The sequence below is a fragment of the Neophocaena asiaeorientalis genome, unplaced genomic scaffold (assembly GCF_003031525.2).
Source record: "Neophocaena asiaeorientalis asiaeorientalis breed wild unplaced genomic scaffold, Neophocaena_asiaeorientalis_V1.1 scaffold30, whole genome shotgun sequence".
Taxonomy (NCBI): Eukaryota; Metazoa; Chordata; class Mammalia; order Artiodactyla; family Phocoenidae; genus Neophocaena; species Neophocaena asiaeorientalis.
The window spans coordinates 12600547-12612857 of record NW_020174923.1 but is presented as its reverse complement, the minus strand read 5'-3'; the positions used below and the strand labels follow the sequence as shown (position 1 = coordinate 12612857).

Genomic DNA, 12311 nt, shown 5'->3' with positions numbered 1-12311 from the left:
TTTTTTTTTTTTTTTTTTTTTTTTTTTTTTTTTTTTTTTTGCCAAGCTGCTTGTGGGATCTTAGTTCCCTGACGAGGGATCGAACCCGAGCTCTCGGCAGTGAGAGCATGGAGCCCTAACCACTGGACCACCAGGGAATTCCCCCAGTTTCTCATTATTTTTGAGGCAGGTTCTGTAGGAAGAGTGGGACCTGTCAGGTATTGATTTGTGCCTGAAGTTTTCATCAGTCGAAGTTTCCGGAGCCTGTCTTGTGTCCTCCATCTCTCTCTGTAGTTTAGTCTGCTGCATAGCCAGCTGCTGGGCCTGGGGACTTTTAGAGATGTGGATATTAACGAGCATCCTTGGGTGCATGTCTCTGCTATTCTGTCAGTGAGTGATGCCTGTTGATCTTTCAAGACCAGCCCTTGGGGCCTGGGACTCGGGGGCTCTAATGGCAACCTTGGGCTTCCTTTTGGAAGACCCTCTCCTCTCCAGCTGCAGGAGGTGGGGGTCAGACACCCTTGGGGGCTGTGGCAGGTGCTCATTGGGTTGGCGGCTGTGGCCCTGGGTGGGGGTCGCTAAAAGTCCTCTGACTCTCCTGGAGTTTGGAGTCTCGCCTTTGATTGATTCTGCTCTTCCCAGGAAAGCCTCACGTTCCCCTTTCTCTCCCTCACCAGTTGATGATGAAAAATCTGCTTTTCTCTTTTCCTTTCCAAAGGCCAGAGGCCGTAGCAGTTTACAGTGGTCAAAACTGCTGTCTTAATCCTTAACTATTAACATCTTTGTAATCTTGACATTGATGTTTTTTTTAATTGCATCAGAGTCAGCCATAGATAGGCATCAAGGTAACACAAAATCTGATTTCGTATAATACTGTTTTTTTTGTTGTTGTTGTTGTTGTTAGAAAGAGGCTTAGAGAAAAATCATAGCCTGTATCATTTAAGTTAAAACCTTTTAAAAACTTTGAAACAGAATGTAATATCCTTTTAACACTTTTTTTTTTTTTTTTTGCGGTACGTGGGCCTCTCACTGTTGTGGTCTCTCCCGTTGCGGAGCACAGGCTCCGGATGCACAGGCTCAGCGGCCATGGCTCACGGGCCCAGCCGCTCTGCGGCACGTAGGATCCTCCTGGACCGGGGCACGAACCCGTGTCCCCTGCATCGGCAGGCGGACTCTCAACCACTGCGCCACCAGGGAAGCACATTTTTGGTGATTTCTTCATGTGAAGTACTTCAGTTTTTGTTTTTTTCCCCATCCCACCGGATCGGTTCTCTGTCCGGGTCACATTTCAGAAACTGTTGTGCCTCCTGGCATTTCTTCATTCTCCCATTAGCTTGGTTACATCTTGCTAAGGGAGTGACTCGCTTTTAGAACTTGAGAAAACTCATGACTTTAACAAATCCAACATTAATAAGTTTGAAGTCTCAGTGCTCGCATAGTGTTGTGTTAGTATTAAATATTCTCCCTTGGTTGGATAGTATTTTGAAAATATGTTGGTTACCTCTTGGCATAATTCACAGGTTTCTCTTAATAAATTTGATTCTAGAACTTAGTGAACCTGCACTGAGGAAATAATTACACTCCTAACAGACCCCCAGAACTGTTCATCTTGCAAAACTGAAACTCTGTCCCTATTAGACACTAACTCCCCTTCCCCCTCCCCCAGCCCCCACCATCCTACTTTCTGTCTCTATGAATTTGTCTACTCCAGGGACTTCATATAAGTAGACTCATACAGTATTTGTCCTTTTGTGACTGACTTATTTCATTTAACATAATATCTTCAAGGTTCATCTGTGTTGTACCATGTTCCAGAATTTCCTTCCTTTTTAAGCTGAGTAATATTCCATTATGTGGATGGACCATGTTTTGTTCACCCCTTAATAGACATTTGGGTTACTTCTACCTCTTGGCTGTTGTTAATAATGCTGCTGTAAACATGGGTGTGAAAATATCTCTTCACAGCCTTGATTTCAGTTCTTTTGAATGTATACCAACAAGTGGGATTGCTGGATCATGTGGTAGTCTGTTTTTAATTTTTGAGGAACCATCATACAGTCTCCAGTAGCAGCTGCACCAGCAGTACACAGGGATTCCTATTTCTCTACATCCTTGCCAACACTTGTTATTTTCTGTGTGCTGTTTTTTGTTTTTTTTTGTTTGTTTGATAGTGGCCATCTTAATGGTTGTGGCAGGATATCTCATTGTGTTGTTGTTTTAATTGAAGTAGAATTGATTTAAAATGTTGTGTTGGTTTTTGGTGTATGGCAAAGTGATTCAATTATCCATACATATATCTTCTTTTTCAGATTCTTTTCCATCATAGGTCATTACAAGATAACTGATTATAGTTCCTGTGCTATGTGGCAGATCCTTGTTTACCTATTTTATTTTATTTTTTAAAATTAATTTATTTATATATTTTTGGCTGTGTCGGGTCTTCGTTGCTGCACGCAGTGATCTTCCCGGACCGGGGCACGAACTCGCGTCCCCTGCATTGGCAGGCGGACTCTCAACCACTGCGCCACCAGGGAAGCCCTGTGTTGTTGTTTTAATTGAAGTAGAATTGATTTAAAATGTTGTGTTGGTTTTTGGTGTATGGCAAAGTGATTCAATTATCCATACATATATCTTCTTTTTCAGATTCTTTTCCATCATAGGTCATTACAAGATAACTGATTATAGTTCCTGTGCTATGTGGCAGATCCTTGTTTACCTATTTTATTTTATTTTTTAAAATTAATTTATTTATATATTTTTGGCTGTGTCGGGTCTTCGTTGCTGCACGCAGGCTTTCTCTAGTTGCGGCGAACAGGGGCTACTCTTCATTGTAGTGCATGGGCTTCTCATTGCGGTGGCTTCTCTTGTTGCAGAGCACGGGCTCTAGGCACGCAGGCTTCAGTGGTTGTGGCACACAGGCTCAATAGTTGTGGCTTGCAGGCTCTAGAGCGTGGGCTCATTAGTTGTGGCGCATGGGCCTAGTTGCTCCACAGCATGTAGGATCTTCCCAGGCCATAGCTCGAACCTGTGTCCCCTGCATTGGCAGGTGGATTCCCAACCACTGCGTCACCAGGGAAGTCCTACCTATTTTATATATAGTAGGGTGTATATATTAATCCCAAACTCCTAATTTATCCCCTCCCCTCCCCCCGATCCCCTTTGGTAACTGTAAGTTTGTTTTCTGTATGCCTGTGAGTCTATTTCTGTTTTGTAAGTAAGTTCATTTGTATCAGTTTTTAATTATTTTATTTTATTTTTACAATATTTATTTATTTTGGCTGCGTTGGGTCTTAGTTGCAGCATGTGGGATCTTTCATTTCGGCACGTGGGCTTAGTTGCCTCGCGGCATGTGGGATCTTAGTTCCCCAACCGGGGATCGAACCAGTGTTCCCTGTGTTGCAAGACAGATTCTTAACCACTGGACCACCAGGGAGGTCCCATTTGTATCATTTTTTTAGATTCCACATATAAGTGATATCATATGATATTTGTCTTTCTCTTTCTGACTTCACTTAGTATGATAATCTCTGAGTCCATCCAGATTGCTGCAAATGGCATTATTTCATTCTTTTTTACGTCTGAGTAATATTCCATTATGTATATATATATCACATCTTCTTTATCCTTTCATCTGTCAGTGGACATTTACATTGCTTCCATGTCTTGGTTATTGTAAATAATGCTGCTGCGAACATTGGGGTGCATTGTATCTTTTTGAATTAGAGTTTTCTCTGGATATATGCCCAGGAGTGGGATTGCAGGATAATATGGTGAACTCTATTTTTAGTTTTTAAAGGAACCTCCATATTGTTCTCCATAGTGGCTGCACCAATTTGCATTCCCACCCACAGTGTGGGAGGGTTCCCTTTTCTCCACACCCTCTCCAGCATTTATTACTTGTAGACTTTTTGATGATGGCCATTCTGACTGGTGTTAGGTGATACCTCATTGTAGTTTTGATCTGCATTTCTCTAATAATTAGCGATATTGAGATCTTTTCATGTGCCTGTTAGCCATCTGTATGTCTTCTTTGGAGAAATGTCTGTTTAGGCCTTCTGCCCATCTTTTGATTGGGTTGTTCGCGTTTTTTTGTTACTGAGTTGTATGAGCTGTTTGTATATTTTGAAAATTAAGCCCTTCTCGGTAGCATTGTTTGCAAATATTTTCTCCCAGTCTGTAGGTCACCTTTTTGTTTTGTTTATGGTTTCCTTTGCTGTGCAAAAGCTTTTAAGTTTAATTAGGTCCCATTTGTTTATTTTTGTTCTTATTTCTATTATTTTAGGAGATGGATCCAAAAAAATATTGCAGTGATTTATGTCAAAAAGTGTTCTGCCTATGTTTTCCTCTAGGAGTTTTATAGTATCTGGTCTAACATTTAGGTGTGTTTTTTTCTTTTGGTTTGGTTTATTGTTGTTGTTTTGGGTTTTTTTGGCAGCGCCACGTGGCATGGGGGATCTTAGTTCCCCGATCAGGGATCGAACCCATGTGCCCTGCAATGGAAGTGTGGAGTCTTAACCATTGGACCACCAGGGAAGTCCTACATTTAGGTTTTTAATCAATTTTGAGTTTATTTTTGTATATGGTGTTAGAGAATGTTCTAATTTCATTCTTTTACGTGTAGCGGTCCAGTTTTCCCAGCACCGTTTATTGAAGAGACTGTCTTTTTTCCTTTGTATATTCTTGCCTCCTTTGTCATACATTAATTGATCATAGTTTGTGGGTTTATTTCTGGGCTCTCTATTTTGGTCCATTGATCTATGTGTCTGTTTTTGGGCCAGTACCACACTGTTTTGATTACTGTAGCTTTGTAGTATAGTCCAAAGTCAGGAAGTGTGATTCTTCCAGCTCTGTTCTTCTTTCTCAGGATTGTTTTGGCTATTTGGGGTCTTTTGTGTTTCCATACAAATTTAAAAACTTTTTTGTTCTAGTTCTGTGAAAAATGCCATTGGTAATTTTATAGGGATTGCATTGAATCTGTAGATTGCCTTGGGTAGTATGGTCATTTTAGCAATATTAATTCTTCCAGTCCAAGAACACTGTATATCTTTCCATATGTTTGTGTCATCTACAACACACTGACAACAGAATATCAGAAAGAGAAATTAAGGAAACAGTTCCATTTACCATTGCATCAAAAATAATAAAATACCTAGGAATAAACCTACCTAAGGAGGCAAGTGACTTGTACTCCAAAAACTAAGATGCTGATGAAAGAAATTGAAGATGACACAAACAGATGGAAAGATATACCGTGTTCTCATTGTGGTTTTGACTTGCATTTCTGTATTTAGTGATGTTGTGCATCTTTTCATGAGTGTTGAACACATATATCATCTTTGGAGAAATGTCTATTCAAGTCCTTTGCCCATTTTTTATAATCCAGTTATTTGACTTTTGTTTCGTTTTATTATTGTTTTAGGGTTGTAGGAGCTCTTTATATATTTTTGATATTAACCTCTTATCAGGTATATGATTTACAGACATTTCTCCCATTTTGTAGGTTTCCTTTTCACTTTAAGTTCTTTAATGCACAAAAGGTTTTAAAGTTTCATGTAGTCCCATTGGTCTGTTTTTGCATTTTTTTTAAAAAAATTATTTATTTATTTATTTGCCTGCACTGGGTCTTAGTTGCGGCATGCAGGATCTTTAGTTGTGTCATGCAGGATTTTTTATTTAGTTGCAGCATGCGGGCTCTTGGTTGTGGCATGCAGGATCTAGTTCCCTGACCAGGGATTGAACCTGGGCCCCTGCACTGGGAGCGTTAACCACTGGACCACCAGGGAAGTCCCAGTCTGTTTTTGCTTTTGTTGTCTGTGCTTTTTTTTTTGGCGGGGGGGAGCGGGCCTCTCACTGTTGTGGCCTCTCCCGTTGCGGAGCACAGGCTCCGGACACGCAGGCTCCGTGGCCATGGCTCATGGGCCCAGCCGCTCCACGGCATGTGGGATCCTCCCGGACCAGGGTACAAACCCGCGTCCCCTGCATCGGCAGGTGGACTCTCAACCACTGCGCCACCAGGGAAGCCCCTGTTGTCTGCGCTTTTGATGTCATGTCCAAGAAGTCATTGCCAAGTCCAGTGCCATGAAGCTTTTTTGCCTTTGTTTTCTTCCAGGAGTTTTGTAGTTTTGGATCATCTTACATTTAGGTCTTTAACCCATTTTGAGTTAGCTTTTTTTAAAAAATTAAGTAATTTAATTAATTAATTTATTTTTGTCCACAGCATGTGGGATCTTCCTGGACCAGGGATCGAACCCGTCGACGGACCAGGGATCCGTCCTCTCCATTGGCAGGCGGATTCTTAACCACAGCACCACCAGGGAAGTCCCCTGAGTTAGCTTTTGTACATGATACAAGTTAAGGGTCAACTTCATTCTTCTTTGTTAGTTTTCCCAACCGCGTTTGCTGAAGAGACCATCTTCTCCCCCGCTGGCGCTCAGCATTTGTTTAATAGCTGGTTATTACAAGTTTTGCTCAGCTTTGTTCTGTTGGAGTCTATTAATCTCTTCAAGAGTGTAAAGGCCGAGGCTGAAGGTTAACCAGCAGCTAATCTCCCTGTGCCTAGTGAGTGCATCCAGGGAACCAGGTGGTGCCTGTGGTGATGGAGGCGTGTCCTGCGTTGTGGGGTGAAGGATTCCTGCGTGGTCATGAGTCTGAGGCCACACACTGAGCCGAGAGCGGTTTAAGGACTGAAGCATTGTAGTCCTTTGAGTTTGGGCTGTGGCCACATCCTGTTACAGCCAGAATTACTTGAGGTGGCTTGTGTGTCACAGGACCATTAAATTGTTTATAAGGAGAGCTGTGTTCCTTGTGGATAATGTTAAGCACAGAGTCCTTTCTAGGGTTTCTGCTAGGCCTTGAATTTGAAACTTCTCCTTGAGCAAGCTGATGGACTTTGAGTCCATCTTGGGTGGCTCTGACTGGACAGGTAGGAGTCAGTTTTTGGGCTAACTTGTGATTTTCAGAGGTTTTGTTTCCTGGCTTGCCCCTCACTGTCCCAGGAGCTCATGGTCACAACAGACCAGAGTGGAAGCTGGGGAGTTGGGGTGGGGTGGCCCTGCTGTGACGGGAACCATTCAGAGTGCAGTGTGCTTTCCTGAGCCCCACACTCCTCCTGGGGGTTCCTGTTGCTCCCCTGAGAGAGTGTGTTGGGCTTCCTTCTGTCGTGGAGCACAGCTGAAAATCTGCTGACATGTTCATCTTCACATAATTTCTGAACATTTTTGAGCATTTCGGACTTCCAGTGGAAGAGGTGTTTAAAGTGGTGAAAAGGAATTCCAGCTTTTGCATCACAGCATACTATCTCAGAGCTTACAAATTTTGCTGCACCTTAAAATACGAACCCAGATATTTCATACATTTTGCTACATTGGCTTCTTAGGCTCTTAGTGTTTACACATGAAAATATAGTTCATGATGACAGGATGCTGAGAGGTCTGAAGCTAATTATTTTCCTAGCCGGTCACTATTCTCATTTCTGATGGCAGATACAAATTGCTGATTAAAAATCAAATTCTACTGGTACGTTTTTACTTTTTTTCTTTTTTTTATTGTAAAATATACATACTGACTTATTTTTATCATTTCAGAATTTCTAGAAGGAGGAGTTGGCCATATTGAAATGTTATTTCGCTGCAACTATTTAGCTTTAGTTGGTGGTGGAAAAAAGCCGAAATACCCTCCGAACAAAGGTAAAGTAATCCTGCATTTAATAATGCACCTCATGTGTAGTCCTCTCTTGAACTTTTTAGAGTATCTTTGTGTCTCTGGCTACATTGGATCTTCCCTGGTGGCCCTGTGACACATGAAGGACTAGTCCCTGGGAAAGAAACATCCAGAAAGAGAGTGTCTTTTCTCTGCTGCTCCTGGGAGAAGAAACGTGTGACCAGGGTCACTTGTCCCCATGGATATAGAGCACGTACTTTTCAGTTGTGTTGGCTGGATGGGGGCCTTCACCCCATTTTGTTCTGGATGTTCTTCTGCGGTTGGTGTCCTGTGCTGTGTGAGTTCCTTTTAAAGCCAGGTGTGGGGAGGCTGCTTCTCCTGCAGAGAGCCACTGACTCACAGAAACACAGAGAACAGAGAACAGCTGGGCTCTGGGTTGAGGAGTGTTGTTCCTGGTATGTGTGTGTGTGTCTGTGTTCAAAGAGATGGCATTGTAAAGAGTGTGGCTCTTTGAAAGTAAAGGAGAGGGACTTCCCTGGTGGCACAGTGGTTAAGAATCTGCCTGCCAATACAGGGGACATGGGTTTGAGCCTTGGTCTGGGAAGATCCCACATGTCGTGGAGCAGCTAAGCCCGGGCACCGCAACTACTGATCCTGCACTCTAGAGCCCGTGAGCCACAACTACTGAAGCCTGCATGCCTAGAGCCCGTGCTCCACAACAAGAGAAGCCACCGCAATGAGAAACCCACATACCATAACGAAGAGTAGCCCTCGCTCGCCGCAACTAGAGCAAGCCCGCACGCAGCAATGAAGACCCAACGCAGCCAAAAATAAATAAATAAATAAATTTTTAAAAAAGGAAGAAGAATTACTTGGGCTCTTTGGGGATGGGCAGAGATTCTGCTGCTGGATCAGTCTTTGTCATATGAAGAATTTCATTGATCATTGATCATTGGTGAGGAGTCAGGAGCCTAGCCCACCTGTGGCACTGTTGGGGGGTGTCACTGCTCCCCGCCCCCAAGGGAGCAGTGGACCGGATAATCTCTGGGGTCTCTTTCACCTGTAACATCTTATTCTCAGTAAAAAAATTCCGAGAAGTGAAAGTCTCAGAAATTTTGCAGAAGAAAAAAATTTTTTAGAAGAAAGAAATTTTCTAACTGAACATTTTGAGTAAAATTTAAGCTTTTTGTAGTGTGCTAAGGGCAATTTTTAAAAAAGAACTTGGTCTGTTTAAACTTTTGTAAGATTAAAAATACATTTTTTCAATGTCAAAATTACTGCTTAATATTTTAATAATTATCAATTAAGATGCATGGTGTTACAGTGTAAAGAATCTAGTGTCTTTGGTTTGTGAAAACAGAATAAAACAGGACTGGAGGAGACTGGTTTGTCACGGTGACCCACTGGGTCCTGACAGGGTGCTGTTCAGGGAGCAGAGAGGCCCTTTCCATTTAGGAGGAAGTCCAGAATTTTGGAATATATTTTTTGCTATTAGGAACTGTATCAGGAGACAGACACACAGAATCCCGCCCAGTACATTTAAAATTTTCGGTTTCCTGCAGTAAGGCAGCTCGCAGCCCTCAGAGGCCATGGATTTTTCTCACTACCCAAGGCATCGTGTCTGGTCACTTTGCTTTTGTGAATGAGAATTCGTGCTGCTGCCTCTGGGGCTTCATCACACTGTTTCCAGATGTTTCTGAAAATGGAGTTCACCCGTATTTGTGACACCCTTGACATCCGTATCTGTTGGCTTCTGTCTGGTTTGGGCCGGTTTGGGCCAGTTTGCGTTTGTGTTGAGTTGTAGACTTTCTGGTGTTAGGTTGCAGGGCCAGAGGAAGTTCACTGATGCTTTCGTGTTCAAGAGTAGAGTGTCCTTTGCCCAGAAGGTCGTGAACATCTGGTTTGGGGAAGATACTATTTTCAGTAAGGTAACTGTCTACTCACTGACATGTTGGTGCCCTTTAAGGAAGAGCCGACGGGAGAAGTTTATCAAAGATGGTGTTTGAAGGAGCAAGAAGAACACTATTCTCCGCTTCAGTTTTGAGTGGTTATAAATTATAACCTCTTCGATAGTAAATACCTCTTCTGTTACTTGATAATAATTTTGGAAGTTCTGGTAGGCTGGTATTCAGTTCTCTCTTGATTTGAAACTTAGGATACTTACCCATTATGGCAAAACTTACCCCTGAATTCCACCGGGCTGTTGTTGGTCATGGTGTTGGGACCTTTAGGGGAAACATTCTTTCCTTCCATTCTCAGTCAGCCGTAACCTGACTGTTTAGGGAGCTTATTTCCCTCACCCCACACGCTTTGTACCCAGCTTTTCAAGTGGAAAAGAGGTCTGGACACACGCTCCTCATCCTCCAGGGTTGTCTGTAAATTGTCTCAGCCCTTGGGACATAAACTGCTAATCCATCCTGACGGAAGATTGTAGTGTGAGCAGAAGATATTCCAGAGCTTGAAGCAGAGCGAGAACAGTCAGGGCTGAAGAACACTGGCCCTGGTTTTTGTGTGTCTGATTTCCCCATGAAACAACCCTTTTTTTTTTTTTTTGCGGTAAGCGGGCCTCTCACTGTTTTGGCCTCTCCTGTTGGGGAGCACAGGCTCCGGATGCGCAGGCCCAGCGGCCATGGCTCACGGGCCCAGCTGCTCCACGGCATGTGGGATCCTCCCGGAACGGGGCACGGACCCATGTCCCCTGCATCGGCAGGCGGACTCTCAACCACTGCGCCACCAGGGAAGCCCATCTTTTCTTTTTTATTTTTGACGTGGTAAAATATTTAATGTCTGTAGGTGTGCCTCACCCTCCCATTCCTGTTACAATTCAGTAGCCTCTCCAAACTGACTGTAGCAGAGAAAACGTGGGCACTTTTTCCCAGCAGAGTTCGAAAACCATTAAGGCCCTGATACTCTTGATTCAGAAATGATTGCAGGTGAGGTCTTTCCACAGCATGCCTCAGGTCTCTCTGCTCAAGGAAAAAAGCCCCCCAGCTCTATGGGACTCCCGAGGTCTTCTGTTCTTCTGCAGCCTGGCGCTAGGAGCTGCGCCGCTGGAAATAGTGGTAGGCTCGGGCACTGCAGAGGTAGCCGCCATAAACAGTGAGGGGCATCGTGGAGGTGGAGGAGGTCTTGTAGCCAGTGTCGGCTAGTTGCTTGGCAGTTGGCATGTTGTCCCCTGGATGCTGCCTCTCCCTTCCCTCCAACCGAGGCCTCCAGCCTGCGTGACCTCCTAGCGCAGCTGGACCCTTTCTTTTCTTAATCCAGGTTTATCTGTAGCACTTGGTACCTGTGGTTGGGCTTGCTTTTCGGCTCAGTCTAGTAGAACCAAGGAAAGAGAGGTGGAGAGAAGTTTGCCTAAAAACTAGGCAAGGTTTGGCAGAGAGGAGGTTCAAGTGTGCTTGAATGCCTGTGTGCATGCCTGTGTGGGTAGAGAGGCAGAGACTGGCTGCCTGAGGTGTGCGCAGGTGTGTTGGACACTCCTGCCAGTGGGAGAGCCTGGTGTCCCCCCACCCCCCGCCAGCTCCCAGTCAGGTGTTTGTGATGTGAGGACCCCTTCAGGAGTGGCCTTAGCAAGCCAGCCCCTGGCCTGTTCATTACCATGTTCATACATTCTTTCCTGTTTCAGTGATGATCTGGGATGACCTGAAGAAGAAGACTGTGATTGAAATAGAATTTTCTACTGAAGTCAAGGCTGCCAAATTACGGCGAGATAGGTAGGTTTGGTGTCTCATTTTTAGAGGTGGAACAGTCACTTTCTCTGAAGATGGCTGAAATCATTTTATATTGAAGGAACAGAAGTGTTCAGGAAAACGATGTATAAAAACATGAGACTGTAGTTTATGACCCAAGGCCATAGGAAGACAGTGAGTTTTATTTGCCTCCCAGGATCACTTACAGGTGAGTGGTTGGTGGGCGTGGGTGAAGTGCACCTCCATGGACCTGGCCCCCGGCCAGCCCTACCCCCCCAGCTCTCAGTCCTTCAGGGGAGCCGTCCCACCCAACAGGTACAGACTGAGGACTCGAGTTTTGAACCTTGAATTGCCTCCCTCTTAGCCCACACTTGTCCAAATGCTGCCTCATAAACGTTTCAATCTGAAAGTAAAGGAAAATTCAGGAACTCCTCACAGAGAAGGTGTCATTGAATCTCACCTGTTGAAAGTAGCAGGTCTCTCTCTCTCGGCTGTTGCCTTCCTGGGGTTTAGGAGAACACAGGAGTTTTTCCTAGTATGTTGATGGAGGTAGAGCAAAGCTTCATCACTTTGGATTTTGGTGTGATTTACATGTTATGCTCGGCTGTGGTGTGATTTACATGTTATACTTGGCTGTGGGAGGACAGATGCTGAACCAGACCAGTGTGAATGGGGTCTGTCATGCCTGCACTCCTAGGTAGACTTGTTTCTTCCAGGAATGTCAGCATTTAGGGGCTCGTAGTAATGCAAATCCTGGAGCCAAATCAAGGATATTCTACTTTCTTACATTTCTGGATTGTCAAGACGTGTCTAAAAGTGTGTTAAGATAGAATTTCTGCCTTTGTGTCCTACTTGGTTCTTACTCTAGACAGAATATTTGATGACAATGCCCTCCCAACCCTTGGGCTGTACTTTCCTCCAGCCGGGTGAGAGGCGCTCATTCCTAGTGGCAGCTTCACGCCCAGGGGCTCCCTGCCAACCTGC

At 44.1% G+C, this 12311-nt stretch overlaps 1 protein-coding gene and 1 pseudogene across 8 annotated transcripts in view; one reads left to right on the top strand and one right to left on the bottom strand.

The window, feature by feature from the left end:
* WDR45B (WD repeat domain 45B) overlaps positions 1-12311 on the top strand; it is a 45722-nt gene that overhangs the window by 9198 nt on the left and 24213 nt on the right. For all 8 annotated transcript variants that reach the window (XR_003005409.1, XR_003005408.1, XR_003005407.1 and 5 more), the window contains 2 exons: positions 7563-7664; positions 11264-11351. Coding sequence is in view for 4 of the 8 variants with exons in the window: in XM_024760758.1 (XP_024616526.1) it covers positions 7563-7664; positions 11264-11351 (190 nt within the window). In the remaining 4 variants the exon portion in view is untranslated. The remainder of the gene's footprint in view (positions 1-7562; positions 7665-11263; positions 11352-12311) is intronic.
* LOC112410275 (cytochrome c oxidase assembly protein COX14-like) lies at positions 10327-11070 on the bottom strand (annotated as a pseudogene).